Raw genomic sequence first — 16,011 nt, forward strand, 5'->3', positions numbered from 1 at the left:
AACCAACACTAACTTCCCCTCTTCACTAATTCACACCCACAATCCCAACCCCTGGTAGACCACTTCTGGCTCCCTCCTCCTCTATGCAAGACCCTGTTGATATTTTGAGTAGTCTTGTCAATCCACCATCCAAGTTGAGGCCCCATCATACGGGATGCTGCATAAATTCTCTATCTTTCTGAGCACTTCCCCCAGGCCCCTGATACCAGCCTCAGACATCTGTTTGTTCACGGTTCCTATAAAAACCTTCTCAAGTTCTTCCTGCTGACTATTAAGCACTGAACACTCTCCTTGAACTAGTCTAATGAAGTATTTGATGTAGAGGAGTGATTTTAAGAAACTTCCTCCTATGATTATTACAGGAAATGACCAAGTGAAATAAAGGCCAGTGTGGGTCATTATAAGCAGAGTAGACATTTATAATTAAGGTTGTTCTAATATTTTCCATGAAAACTTGGTTTTCACTTCTAGTTTTGTCAAACTAACCATTCGGGGGGGGGGGGGGAAAAAGTTTTGCATGCTTGGTCTCTATCTCAGGTTGATTTTGGGGGGGATGCTTTGAGCAAGAGTGGTTTAGTCATTTTCAAGAGCAATGTTAGTGAAAAATAGGCAGTTTTGACAATTTTTTTAAAAACAACACTTTTGGTGTCCTGAGAGGTTTGAAGTAGGAAGATGAAGTCTGGCAGGCAGACAGCGCTGAGATGCAATGTTTCCTATAAAATTATGTTCAAATTTGGCCAAGTTGTAAGCCAGACTAAAATCACCATTTTATGTATGCCATAGAATTTAGACACTAATTCTTCATTTTGAGTATTCCAACTATGCAGCGCATACTCCCAGACCACACAGCCTCCATCTCCAATAAATGCAGTTACAGTTCAAGCTGTAATGATGGTGGCAACATTCCTTCAGAGTATCCTAAGGGAATTTTCATATACCAAGCTAGGAAATAGGAGGAGCATGAGTTCTAACCTTCTCTTCCACTCTCAGACTCATAGACTTTAAGGTCAGAAGGGACCATTATGATCTTTTAGTCTGACCTCCTGCACAATGCAGGCCATGGAATCTCACCCACCCACTCTTGTTACAAACCCCTGACCTATGTCTGAGCTACTGAAGTCCTCATCTTGTGATTTAAAGACTTCAAAGTACAGAGAATCCTCCAGCAAGTGACCCATGCCCCGCGCTGCAGAGAAAGGCAAAAAAACCCAGGGCCTCTGCCAATCTGCTCTGGAGGAAAATTCCTTCCCAACCCCAAATATGGCAATCAGCTAAATCCTGAACATGTTGGGCAAGACTCACCACCAGACACGCAGGGAAGAATTCTCTGTAGTAACTCAGATCCCACCCTATCTAGTGTCCCATCACAGGCCACTGGAAATATTTACCGCTAATAGCCTAATTTTGGCAGTTAATTGATCTTTGACTATCTCATCATATCATCCCTTCCATAAACTTATCAAGCTTAGTCTTGAAGCCAGATATGTCTGATACCTTCACTGCTCCCCTTGGAAGGCTATTCCAGAACTTCACTCCTCTAATGGTTAGAAATCGTCATCTAATTTCAAGTCTAAACTTCCTGATGGCCAGTTTATATCCATTTGTTCTTGTGTCCACATTGGTACTGAGCTTAAATAATTCCTCTCCCTCCCTGGTATTTATCCCTTTGATATATTTATAGAGAGCAATCACATCTCCCCTCAGCCTTCTTTTGGTTAGGCTAAACAAGCCAAGCTCTTTCAGTCTCCTTTCATAAGACAGGTTTTCCATGCCTCGGATCATCCTAGTAGCCCTTTTCTGTACCTGTTCCAGTTTGAATTCATCCTTCTTAAACATGGGAGACCAAAACTGCACACAATATTCCAGACAAGATCTCACCAGTGCCTTGTATAATGGTACTAACACCTCCTTATCGCTGCTGGAAATACCTCGCCTAATGCATCCCAAGACCTCACTAGCTTTTTTCACAGCCATATCACATTGGCAGCTCATAGCCATCCTGTGATCAACCAATACTCCGAGGTCCTTCTCCTCCTCTGTTACTTCCAAGTGATGTGTCCCCAGTTTAATAACAAGAATGATCTTGCACTTTTCATCATTAAATTTCATCCTATTACTATTACTCCAGTTTACAAGGTCATCCAGATCTTCCTGTAGGATATCCCAGTCCCTCTCTGCATTGGCAATACCTCCCAGCTTCGTGTCATCCACAAACTTTATTAGCACATTCCCGCTTTTTGCGCCAAAGTCAGTAATAAAAAGATTAAACAAGATTGGTCCCAAAACTGATCCCTGAGGAATTCCACTAGTAACCTCCTTCCAGCCTGACAGTTCACCTTTCAGTATGACCTGTTGTAGTCTCCCCTTTAACCAGTTTCTTATCCACCTTTCAATTTTCATATTGATCCCCATCTTCTCAAATTTAGCTAATAATTCCCCATGTGGAACCATATCAAATGCCTTACTGAAATCATCTGTTACCTTCACAAAGAAGACTAGTGTTACAAAGAATAGTAATGTAGGTACACCACAACCCGCCTTGGGTAAGGCCTCACCCATATTTTCCTACTTCCACAGATATTTCCCCCCTCTGTTTTATATACAAGTTCACTAAATCTGAAAAAAACGTTCACAAGATCATACTGGGTAGGACAGAAAATAAAGCCCAAGACTCATCCATTCAATTACATACTTCCTCTCAGAATGAATATGCTAAATTATGCACATGACTATTGTGTATGAAAAACTGAACTGCTCCAGCGTACCCATGTTCACAAACTGCTTTGAGCCTTACAGATGAATAAGCATTATATAAGTAGGCAAAGCATCACTAAGCAACTGGCACCTAGGATTTTACTCTTAGTCTCTTGCTTTAATCACTAGACCACACATCTTTCTCCGCAGCCATCAATAAAACCCTATAATCTTGATTTCTAGGATTCTACTGCTATCTGGCAAACAGTTGCTAGTAGGCTACTTAAAGCGTGCATGACAACGTCCTCCATTAACCAGGACAAATAGAGGACAAGAGCTCACTACTGTTTTAGCTAATGGAGTTTCTCCTTGAGATCAAACTGCAGTTTGTGATGTGTATATGAGGAGTTGCTGTAGATGTGTGAAGTTGTACTGGGTGGAATGTCTATTTCTCAGATTTATTTTTTAAAAACTCAAAATTCCACAGGGGAAAAAACACACTTAAAAATGACATTGATAAAGCTACGAAGTCAAACATTCTGAAGTTGGCAAATACCAGGACTAAGGTTGGGTATATAAACTTGGTTCTGACCTCATGTGTACGCATGACAATCTTTGATTTCAAGATCACATGCAATTTTTTTCTAGAGGACCCATGTCCCATTCAATGGAAAAGTTTAAGGGTGCATAGGGCCTGGGGAGGAGGACTGCAGGAAAAAGGATTGTTTTGTGGTAAGGCTCTGAACTGGGACCTCAAGAAAACTGGCTTTTATCATTGGTCTGTTAGAGACTTCTGTATGATGTTGGCTAAAAAATTTGAAGTGGCCACTAACTGTATTCTCATTTTCTGGGAGCCCAATTTGAGATAACTGCTGACCAATTTTCTGAAGAGCTGAACACTGGCAACTGCTTCTGAAGTCAAATGGAGCTGCAGCTACTCAGCACCCAATCATGAAGGCACATGAAATTAGTGTACGCTTTTTTGCAAGTTGTGGCCTTAATGTTTCAGTGTCTGTTGTAAATCTGTAAAATAGCGACAATCAGTATATCACTGCCTCACCGAGGTTTTGTGAAAATAAATTCATTAGTGTTTGAGGCACTCAGATGCTACCATCACATAACACAAAAACCCACAAATAAAAATCCCATATTCAGTGCAGGCTTTGAACAGTGTGGATCAGACACTGAATGATAGGTATAAAAAACACATACTAAACCATTGCCTTGCTTACTGGGCACTACGCATCTATACACTCGTGAGGCACGAATCATAATATGCCATCATGTACTTAAAAACTATCATCTTGTATACACATAAGGGGGCAGGATTTCCTAACTTCTGACTGGTTGTCTTTGCAACCTTAACACATTTAAGCCAATATAGCATTATACAAACTACCACTTATGCCGGTTTGTTTTTTTTGTTTTGTCTTTTCCCCACACCCCTGAACAACATAAGTTTTGCCAATATAAGTAGTAGTGTAGATGTGGCCTCAGATTCTTTTTACTTTAACCCCTGCCTTGCCCCACCCCCCGCTACTCTTCCAGGGGTCTTGTTCTGTGCCTGGGAGCATACTCACTGTGGTTATCACATAAGGAGGAATTGGGGGCTGACACATGCTCAGAGCAGGTGGGGTGTTCAGGGATTAAGCAGACAACTTTTAACTAGCTCTGAACATTTGCAACTGGTGATTTTCAGAGACCACAAGCAGCGCTAACCACTTCTCCTATCCCAAGGAACATCCTCTTGCGAAACCTCCAATATCTGTCTCACACCCTTGAGATGCAAGGACTTTTCAAAGAAACTTGGGGGGAAACATTACATTGAAAAGAGCTACCTATTTCCCCCCAACACAATTTTCAGAGCAGTTAACAGTAATGAAAGTGGAAGTGTAAGATAATCTTAACTACAGATGTTGCTACCAGCTCTGCCTATAAGAAATGTCTTGGAATCATCAAGTTGTGCACATAGCTAACCTATGTAACCTCATCACTATTCTCCTTATCCTCCCTTTCCTCGTATTTATTACATGCACTTATTAGGTCTGGTCTTAAATTTAATTCTAAGCACTTCAGGACAAAAACTTCATCTTCCCATGAATTTGAATACCAGTTAGCTCCACAGCGCCAGTTCTTGACCCTCTGGGCTCCAATAAAATACAATAAAACAGTGGTTAGTCCTTCAGCAAGCAAGTGCATGGCAAGTTTTTCAAGCCCTGCCAACCAAGCCCAAATATCAAAGCGCTAATAATCTCACAAATTTCAGTTACAACTGCCACTATTACTCAAAGTTGACAAAAGCCATTTATTGAAAGAATATTTTATTTGATCCATATTAACTTTTTACTAGTTTCAGAGTGGCATGAAGTATAAGCCCAGAAATCTTTATAACAAGCTTTTTTTGCTTTAGTTTTATTGTATCCAGTTCAGAGATTTTGAAGTACATATCATGTAAGTGAAACCACTGCATTTCTCTTTCTTCCACTGGACAGGATTGAAGTTGGCAAGTGCATCAGGCCATGCTGAATAACAATGGGATCAGTGTTTCACTGCTCCAGGACTAAAGATACTCTTGTTATAAATATTTATGTCAATTATAATTTTATCTTTTTTTCTTTTTTACAATTACTCGGCATTTTATTCTGAAAGAGAAGTGTTACACTTAATGTCTTAAATTAGGGGTTCCCAAATCTAAAACATTACATTGCTGCTCATTGTGCTGGCTCTCTTCGTTTCCAACTGCCCATGCGCATTTAAAGATGGTTAAAAATATATTTTAACATAAACATTCTCCTGAGGTATTTGCAACCCAAACCTCACAGCATGCTGCTAGTGCAGAAGAATCTGAAAGTAAAATTAACTAGAAATTAACTAAACAGTTGTATTTGCATATTGTTATTGTCCAAGCTAAATGCAAAAAAGTAGACAGCAAAATAAAAAATGCTTTTTTAAAAACTTAGTTTTAATCTTCAAATGCATTTGTAAGATGGATAGGAGATCTGCATTTTAAAAATATATCGGACCCTGGTCCTTTTAACCAAGCACCATATACAATACCATTTGAAACACTTGTTTTCTATGACCATGTAGCACTACAAACAGCTTTACACTGATTTGGAATGATTCAGCAACATAATGCTAGATCAAGAAGTGAATGTTCATGCCTGTCCTCTATTAATGAGTTCTCACACAATTAAACTCTTTCATCAGTTACCACATAAAAGAATGCTGTATTCCATAAACAATGCTACTGGAGAACAAGCTGAAAATTTAATTGGAACAAATATAGCTAACTTCTATAGTTAAACCATTGTTTCTCTCAAATACTTGGCAATGGAATATCTGCCAAACAGAGGCATCCTCTCTTGAGGTATTCTAACATTAACAGATGTCACTGGTATTGAGCTATCGGTAACTAGATAGCCCTCCCCCTTCAATATTAAGCATATTGCTAATACCACTCCTCTGCTATTAATTATTCTAGTACTGAATTTGTTGAATGTACCCTCCTCTGCCACTAATTATTCTAGTACTGATTTGTTGAATGTACCAGACTGACAAATTCCAGAAGAGTGCTTCAGCAACTTATCAATGGGTTTAGGAATTATTTGTATCAAGTTCTTCCCACAGCTCTAATCTTATTGTAGGTAATTTAAATAAAATTATGTAAAAATTAACAATTTACATCTGGCCACTCTACTCATCAGTTCGTGTATCATATAGAAATAGTAATGTAAAAAGCAAGTAGTTTAGGTTTCAAGTTCTTTTTAAAGAGGACTTTTATTCTTCACAGTAAGCTGCAGACAGCATAATATTTCAGTCAACTAGTTTTACTTCACTATTAAACCATTAAGAAATTGTTTTCAAAAGACATGAAGCCACAAATATAAAAAGGGTTTGAAAAAAAAATCACTTCATTACATAAAGCTTAGGGGCATAAATCTGTTTGTAATTCATTAATATTTAGAGGTTTAACTAACTTGTTTGGTGACCAAACTTTCTATTAAGCCTTCAAAGAAAACAACATGAATAGCTTAATAAAGCAATTACATAAGAGAATAGTTCTGTTATACAATACACAGAATGAATAATACACATGTAAAACAACCGGCCATATGCATTTTGGGTTTTATTATTTTCTAAGCTTCTTTGTGAATTAGGATATAACACTCCATTGATTAGAATAGTTCAGGTAGGCTTTGAATACCCACTGTATAAACAAGGACACTCCCGCACAATATTAAGTGAAAGATTTTTCTGAAATAATCTCTGAAGCAATGCTCTGAAAAGACCTTTTAAAATCTGTCCAAATTAGAAAAGGACTTCTGCTCTGGGGAAAAGTTCTAACAAGATTTCACCAATTCCTCCCTTTCATAATTTAATCATATATAATAGTTATCAAAGCTGTGTGTTCAAACAAGGGCTTGCTGTCCTGCAGTCAATCCTCTGTTCTCATTTCAACTCACAACGAAGTCATTACAGTAAATTTACATCACAATTGAGGGCAAAATACTAACATCAAATGCAGAATTACAGATGTCACAGAATAAAGATGAGAAGCTACATATAGAGAACGCTTGTTAAAACACAGTTATATTCAATAAGCAGTGAAGGGAACAAAGAACATGACTTACAGATGCTTCCTTGACTATGCACATACTCTTACATGCACATTTCTGTCAATATGAGAGTGTACATTCTCCTCCCAACCCTTTTTCATAACAGTCAGAATCATGCCACTTAAGGATATCTGAAGATTCCTCAAAACAAAATGAAATGACTATCTTTCTGGGAAAATCTGGCTTCTTATTTAGGGAAGACAAAAGACAAAAGACCAAGGCCTTTATGGCTTGATAAAAATACTGCTTTTCAAAGTTTTGCTTGTTAACTGCAAAGTATTCAAGAAAGAAGCTTACTCACCACCACACTGTCTGCCCTAAGATTAAACTAAAGTAATTCCTTCTCATAAAGAAAAAGAAATTTAAATGATTTTTAAAAAAATAAATACCTCAATCCACTTAATTCAGAAAAACACAGATGAAAATGAAGGTGTAAATTTTCAAAATACAAGCCTCTGCCTCACAACTACTGATAAAGAAAATGAGTTTAAACATCTAAATCTCAAAAAATATATATACATTAAACATTCTAAAAAGTATAAAGGAATTTTCCTCTTTCAAGCCTTCTCCCCAGAAGCAATAATAAGCACATTTGATAATCAGCCTCAAAGACTTCCAGCTCTGCCAACGCAGCATGTTTCCCACAGATCTGTTCTTATTTGTTAACTATTTTGGCCAGTCAGAGCCTAATGGATTTAGGGTTTCTTTCTGTGTAGACTACTACAGTAGGCTTTTGGTGTACCGATACTTGAAGTTTTGCAGCATTAATACAATCCTGGTGTTCTGGATTTAGCTTTCTACATTGTGTTCTTCATATTGGCTGTACCTCCTGCATTCATGCTAGTGTCTTCACTGCGTCATTTCTTACTCTTTCGTTTTGTTTTGTTTTTTAAAAAACAGATTGGCAGAGACACCGGAAAGTTTAACAGTTCACTTTATTTGGCACAGATATACGACTAGCACAGTGGAAGTTTTGTCTCTCACAGGCTGGTTTGAAGGCCCACTACCTGACTGATTTCTGAGCAACTGCCAATATCCCTGCTGCTGACCAACTGACAGTCTTTTTATAATCTTCTCCTAAGATCTCTGACATCCTTGTCTGACTCCCATTAAGGAATTTAAGCTTCTCCCAGAACAACGGATCTTGCTATGTTAACAAATAGTATCCTTCTGAAATAACAGCACTCTGTTTCCAAATCTAACTTTTCAGTAACTATGTGCTACTCTGATACCTAGAGGGTTTCATACTGGTGCCAACATTTAAGGCCAGTACTATAATAGACATTTGTAAAGGTCAAGCAAGGACACAGGAACACAACTTTATCTTCAACATAATAAAAGGAATTTGTTCTAGAATGAGATAATTTTCTCTGTTTTTTCATAAAAGCAGGACCATCTTTTCTAACTGTGATACACATATATATGTGCCATACTTTTCCATATGTGATCTGACTTTGTCACAAACACCAGGATGAAAAATAGTGTATCCACAATGACTTATCTGAAGTAGGAGGAAGAAATTCTGGATGCTGCCTAAAAAGTCAAAGTTCTTTCCTCGCCCCCAATTTAAAATGTCAACAGCCAATCAGAAATCTGGCAAAAGCATAAGTAACCATGGTAATTAAAAATAAAGCCCCTCACTAAGATCAGGACACACTGAAATCTGAGAGAAACAGGACAAATCTTTAGAAAACAGGACAGATGGCACTGCAACAAATGAGCGAAGTAACTCCTTGAATCATTAGTTACTTAACTACAGCTTGACATAGGGATCAGCATAAAGCTTATTTGTGTTTAGATGGCTGGCAGCAATAGCATCTAGTCACCACTCCAAAGCAGAAAGAACTCACCCACCTTGACATTAAAAAAAAAATCAAAACATTTTTACACATTTTCTTACCCTTCTCTCTCTCTAACGTTTATAAAGCCCTGTGTGCTTTCAACCCTGTGGAGCAAATGACTGCATCAATTTTTATTTATCCCACACATACACACACACAACCCCACCCCCAAGTAAACCCTTATTCAAGTATTTCAAAATCCTTCTCCCATTCTACTGTGCAAGAATTTCACCCTATTTTTGAGAGGCAGAGATTTGCCAAAAATACCACACTCACCTCTCATAAATGTATGGGCCAGTAATGCTGTAATGACCTATAGATGTACAAAGTTAATTCAATTCCAGAATTAAACTACTGTACTTGTGTTATATTGGGAACAGATACATAACCTCAGTTAATCAATGGCCAACAATATAAAAGGCCACTCCATTGTGCAATATGAAAAAAAATGTATTCAAAATATTTTCTTCTCTTTCTATGAGCTAGCAATCCTATATATCAATATTTTGACTGAGTAAAGTTTGTATAACAGTGAATATGTTGTATCATGAACCCCTATGCACACGATGGTATTCAAAGTTTCTGCTAACACAATAGATGTTTTCTTCTAAAACACTTTTTAAAAGGAAGAGAGGAAAACATAGCAACAGTTACTAAATCTGAGTGTTTCCCACAGAGTCAGCTTTCAGGATTTATGAAACTCACAGCCAAAGAGAGGTGTCCCCCCCTACTGCTGTCTGACCACACAGATGGGTTCTCTGCCCAATTTTAGGCAAAGATAGAGATGGTGGGAATGGAAGGACAGACTAAGGGGATGTGGCCCCCCAAAAAGTAACAACACTACGGGAGGAGGGGAGGGAGAGGAAGAGAAATCCTAAAACTAGTGCTGGTTGTGAATGAATAGGACTGTTCCTCCAACCTGTGAGTGGGAAATGGGATTAGAGACGTCTGAAAACAGATTAGCTAGTGTGCAGCTACAGATAGAGAAAGGAGTACTGGAAACAGATGAAATGTTTGTGGTATGTGTGTGAGATAAACAAGTAGTAGTTATAGCAAATGTTGGCAAACGGAGGACTCGTTATCCGAGGGTTCTGGTCGGGGTGAGTGGAGGGTCAATAAGGAAAACTGCACTCTGGTACCTGGAAGCACGTATAGGGAAATAGTTACTTGTTGCCCCCCGTGTGCAGTACCCAGGGGACACAGATCAAGTCGTGCCTGCCTGTATCCTGGGGCTCCTGGGCAGGGGAAAAATGGGGGTAGGTGCCCGAGATTAGGCTCCTCTTAAAAAGGGAGCGAATAAACAAAGGCTGTAGGGGCTCTTCTCCAGCCGCTACCTGGGAGGCTGGGACAGTACGGGGTGGGTCCAGGGCGCGGGGAGGTCCCCTCTGGGGCAGTATGCGGGAGCGAGAGAGTAGTGCCGGGGGGGGGAGACAGTGAGTACCGGGGCTCCTCTCCGGGCCGCTGGGAGGAAGGAACAAGAGGGTGGGAGGAGCAAACGGGTACCTGGGGGCTCCTCTCCGCCGGGTTCTTCATCACCGCCTGGCGGAAGCTGTTATCCACGTACGACGCCATCTCGCCCCTTCTCCGCCCCGGGCTGCAGCGCCCCGGCCCCGCCGCCTCCTGCCTCGGCTCCGGCCGCGGAGCGGAGTCGGAAGCTGCGCCGAGCCCCGGCCCCGAAGGCGCGCGGCGGGGAAGCGGGGCTCGGACTCGCCGGGGTCCCGGCTCCTGTCGCTGCGCGGCGGGCGCGGCCTCTCGCTGCTCCTGCCCGGCTCCGGGCTCGCGGCCGCTGGGGTGAAACGCCGGGACTCAGCAGCGCCGCCGCCCGGCCAAGCCCGGCCGGCAGCGGGCAGAGCGGCCCGGGGGCTCCCGCGGTCCTGGCGCCTGGCGGCGGCTCCCGGCTCCTGCTCTACTGGGCTCCGCCGTCCAGTTCCGCGGCTGTTGCATCCCCGCCGGCGCCTCCCATCCGGGCTGCCGGGGGCTGCGGCGCTGCGCTCCCGGCTGGGCGCGGGGAGGTGGCTGGCTGGGCGCGGGCGGGGCCGGGCTCTCACGGGGGGAGCGGCCTCCTGCGCTGGCGGCTTTGTGCTGCTGCAACCATGGTGAGGAGCGAGCCACACCGGCGGGGAGCGGCCAGCGGCGCTCGGGGAGGGGCCGTGCCCAGCTCCCGCCCCCCGGCCCGGCTGGGCTCGGCTCTCGGCCGACACCTCCGTGCAGTGCCCGCCGGGCGCCGCCAGCTATTGTTAGGGGGTCTCGGGGCCCGGGTCACCAGACAGCCGTTCAGTCCCCCCAGCTCAGGCCTCTCGCACCGGGGCACTGCTCTCAGCACCCCGGAGCGCTGCCCTCTCTCCCACAGGACACACAAACCAGGAGGGAAGCTGTACGGCCACCTCTCGGCAGCGAGATGCGGGGCAGGCGTCAAAGCCTAGTGCCCCTACTTGGAGCCACCAGCCCCATGGGGCAAGAGGCCATATCTGGCAAAGACAGAACTAAAGCCACTAGGGTTTATACAGCAAAATCAACACCTTAACTTGGTAAACCAACAGGTGAAAGGTGCAGGTACCTATTCAGGGGATTGTAATGTGGCATAACCAGCTATAGAAGCAGATTGCCAGACTCTGCATCATATTCATTTCATAGGTGGATTTAAGTTGTGGCCCAATGGGGAGGACATTGCAATAATCCATTTTAACCCTGGCAAAACTATAGATTGTCAAGGCTGGGAGGGACCATTATGATCATCTAGTCTGTTTACATTTAACAGGATTTAGAACTTCATTCAGAAATATCTGCTTCAAGCCATAATTTCTGATGATAGCATATTGTTTAGAAAGACATCCAGTCATGATTTAAAGATGTCAATTGCTAGAGAATGTACCACATTTCTCAGTAAAGTATCCTAATGCTTAAAAGCTTAAAGGCCAAAGAATGTTGATTACTTATTCAAGAGAACTGCCAGGGATTTCAATCTGTGACTATTCACGCACCAGTGCAGGAACTCTTCCAGTATACCAAGGAGCTAGTGTATAACAATATTAGTTCCATGTATTATAGTAGTCAGGTCACAGAGGAAAGGTTGGACTTTCTAATAGGAGCCAGAAGTACATGCTGTTGCTATCATCATCTAAAAGCAGCTAGGACTCAAACAAGATCCCCAAATTGCAAACTTTGCTAACAAATATCTTCAGCAAGGGCCCTATAGAATCTAAACCATATCCTCATGACTTTCTCCAATACACCATAATAACCTCAGCCCACGTCCTCAGTGGTATTTAGGTGTTGTTCCACCTGACACCAGTGAAATCCTCAGCCCTGGACTAGCAGCCTAGGCTTCCCATACAATGTGTGGGAGGAGTTGTTCACATAAAAAAGGAATCTTCAGAAGCTAGCACATTGACTAGGGAGTTGCCTAAACTAGCCAGGAGTGAAATGCCAGGGAGAGGGACTTAGGATGTTTAAACAGCTGGCCTGATGCACAGGCCGGAGATAGGCACCTCCCTCTGCTTGGAATCTTAATCTATAAACCTTCACCTAAGCCAGCTCTGTCACTTAAGTAGCCTATGCTCTTCTAGCTGAATTTGTCTTGTGCTCAAAGTTGAGATATCTCTTACACTTGCACTACACTTCCCTGAGCTGTTGGCTGTTGTGTGGGTGGATGGGTGGTGTGCTACGTTTGTGGTCTGTATCCAGGCTGCTTGCTTCAGGGTCTGACCAGTTTTAGGCATGTCAGAGAATACCTAAGGAATTGTGCCCTGTTGATAAGATAGGCATTCCAGGGCCTTGTTTGAGAATCTTGCTTCAGGGCCTTCAAAGTTTCAGCTTGAGCTAGAACACTGAGCTGCTTGGTATCTGGGGCTGGTGGCATCAGGACTTCAGGCAGCTTTGTGAATGCTGACCAGCAGAAACTTAGGCTCACAGGGGACTTTAAAGCACCTGACTCCTATTGATTTCAATGGGAGTTTGATGCCTAAATACTTTTTAAAATTTGGTTGTAATTTCTTTGGCAAGGCCACTCTTGTCACTCATCTCTATACTAATCACCATCAGTCAAATGTCGTCTTTACATCACCATTATATAAGAGAAGAACAGAGAAAGAAAAACAGTGTAATGTTTTAATTTTCTTTGGGTCTCCTGATGGATTTTGTCTTATAGGAGTCTGACTTTTAAACTATGAGGTCCTTGCAGCAAGAACTGATGTCATTTGTGTTTACCATAACATTGAGCATACCACAGATGCTTAACAAATAATACTTGTTAATTACACATAATAATTTCAGCAATGTAGAAGCTCAACGGATTTGCTTTCCAATTACTTGTATTCTTTACTACTGTGTTATTATGTGATGTAAACATTGTTAACATTATAAATATTTAAAATTTTTCAAGTTGCAGATTTTCAAACACTAGCACAAGTTTGCACCTTTTAAGTTGCAAACACTACAGAGTAATGTTTATTTCTAATTTTTTGAAATTTAAGGAAATGAAAATGTATTTAAAAGCTTATTTTTTTACAAAACCTACATTTGGAGCCTAAGGTGAACTAACACTATCCTTGTAATTTACAGGCTAGTTTTAGGTAAAACTGATTGCTTAAGAAGTCTGTGGATTCAGAGGGAAATTTACTAAATTTAGTCAGTTTCTACATATAGGTCTTTACCAATATAAGGAGTCTTAAAAGTAAACAAATTAGAGTCTTGGGACCTAATCCCATATGCTCCCAGCTTAATTAAATGTTTTGGTGGCCAGTGTAGAGGATTCTGTTTAGAGTGTTGGAGCAACTGGAGGTAGCTCCAAATCTCAGCTTCTCCTTGGTTTTCAGTGCACATGGAGTTAGTCCTTAAAAAGACAAGATGTTGTTTAAACTGACAGGACAAAAATGTAATTTCCTACTCCCTAAAAATATTAGTTTTAAATATGCCTGAGACCCCCCCCAAACAGAAAAAATATATTGTTGATTCAAATTAATGAGGTAGGCTGCAACTGTGTGAAAGTGCCAGTTTCTCTTCTGAGCAACCTACCATCAAGCCGGAGTGCTGAAATTTTCTTTGTGAAGTTTACACATAGCGGAGGTGCCACAAGAGCATATCAAACACTCACTGGCACTGTTCTTGAAGCATTTGAGAGTGCACTGATTCTTGTATGTTACAGGCAGAACAGCTAGTTTGACCTGCAGGTAGAATGATAAGCAAATCAAAACAAAGCTACCCACTCTATTTTAACATACAATTGTCATTAGTAAGCTTAAAATCAATAGCTTTAACAGAGTCTCTAAGTATTTTACTTTGGTGATTAATCTATTTTATAGTGTCTATTACCATAGTATTTGAGAGTCATAATGATTTTTGGTTTCAATGAGAATTGTTTTCAACACTTGTTATTTAAACTGTATAGAAAACGTTGCTTATAAGTGTATGGCAAAATCCCATAATCCCACAAATAAACAATTAGGAATGGGAATTGCTGGGACTACTGGAGAACCATATCTAAATATATTTCATTACTTTTCTGAGTACACAACAATCATGTATCTAATTAAAATGTGATAACCTACTCAGTGTCTGCAAGCAACATATTTAGAATTTAATGCAGATGCTTCCAACTGTTTTTATCCACCTCGGGATCAGAGAAGCCCAAGTCAGGTTCACTTTGAGCACTTCTCTTGCTGCTAATCAGCAAAACATTTAGAATCATAGAATATTAGGGTTAGAAGAGACCTCAGGAGGTCATCTAATCCAATCCCCTGCTCAAAGCAGGATCAACACCAACTAAATCATCCCAGCCAGAGCTTTGTCAAGCCAGGCCTTAAAAACCTCTAAGGATGGAGGACTCAATCCTCCAATTTGTCCAAAAGAAATCTGATGAGGTTCAACAAGGACAAAGTGCAGAGTCCTGCACTGAGGAAGGAAGAATCCCATGCACTGCTACAGGCCGGGGACCGACTGGCTAAGCAGCAGTTTTGCAGAAAAGGACCTGGTGATTACAGTGAATGAGAAGCTGGATATGAGTCAGCAATGTGCCCTTGTCAAGAAGGCCAACAGCATATTGGGCTGTATTAGTAAGAGCATTGCCTGCAGATCGAGAGAAGTGATCACTCTGGACACTATCCCTACTCCAGCATATCTACCTCTCCCCGCAACTTAGTGTCATCTGCGAACTTGCTGAGGGTGCAATTCATCCCATCATCCAGATCATTAATAAAGATGTTGAACAAAACTGGCCCCAGGACCGAACCCTGGGGCACTCCGCTTGATTCTGGCTGCAAACTGGATATCGAGCTGTTGATCACTACCCGTTGAGCCCAACAATCTAGGCAGCTTTCTATCCACCTTATAGTCCATTCATCCAATCCATACTTCTTTAACTTCCTGGCAAGAGTACTGTAGGAGACTGAATCAAGTGCTTTGCTAAAGTCAAGATATATCACATCCACCGCATTCCCCCAGAGATCACAACAGAACTTCACAGGTAACAGTAGCCCAGCTGTAAAAGAATAATTGTAATAAAATCAATAGCCAAATAAAACATATGAAAATTTATTACAAGTTGATACTTCTTGATGAGTAGCTGCTGTTACTCCAGAAAAATTATTAGTAGAATAAAATCTATAATCTCAAACCATTTTCTTTTTTACAGCCTTATACATTCTCTTACTCTTACTTCCTATGTTCACCACTTGCCAGTAATTCCTACTAACCTTGATTCAAACATATTTGCAAGGGCCCTGTGCTGCTCTCACTGGAGAGTAAAAATCCTTTAAAAATCATTCCCCTCTCAATTTCCTTCCCAAATGCTCATAGGTTTCTATTTCAATCAGTCCGAATGCTGGCATGACAGTTGACATCCAATATAATTCATAATTTAG

At 41.3% G+C, this 16,011-nt stretch overlaps 1 protein-coding gene across 1 annotated transcript in view; it reads right to left on the minus strand.

Annotated features, from left to right (window-relative positions):
• The window catches only part of RAPGEF2 (Rap guanine nucleotide exchange factor 2), a 330,483-nt gene extending 319,716 nt beyond the window's left edge, over positions 1-10,767 (minus strand). Inside the window, 1 exon segment of the mRNA XM_030563572.1 lies at positions 10,658-10,767. Coding sequence (XP_030419432.1) covers positions 10,658-10,726 — 69 coding nt within the window. The 5' untranslated portion in view covers positions 10,727-10,767.
• Between the last annotated feature and the right edge of the window lie 5,244 nt (positions 10,768-16,011).

Source organism: Gopherus evgoodei, chromosome 5, assembly GCF_007399415.2.
Source record: "Gopherus evgoodei ecotype Sinaloan lineage chromosome 5, rGopEvg1_v1.p, whole genome shotgun sequence".
Lineage (NCBI taxonomy): Eukaryota > Metazoa > Chordata > Testudines > Testudinidae > Gopherus > Gopherus evgoodei.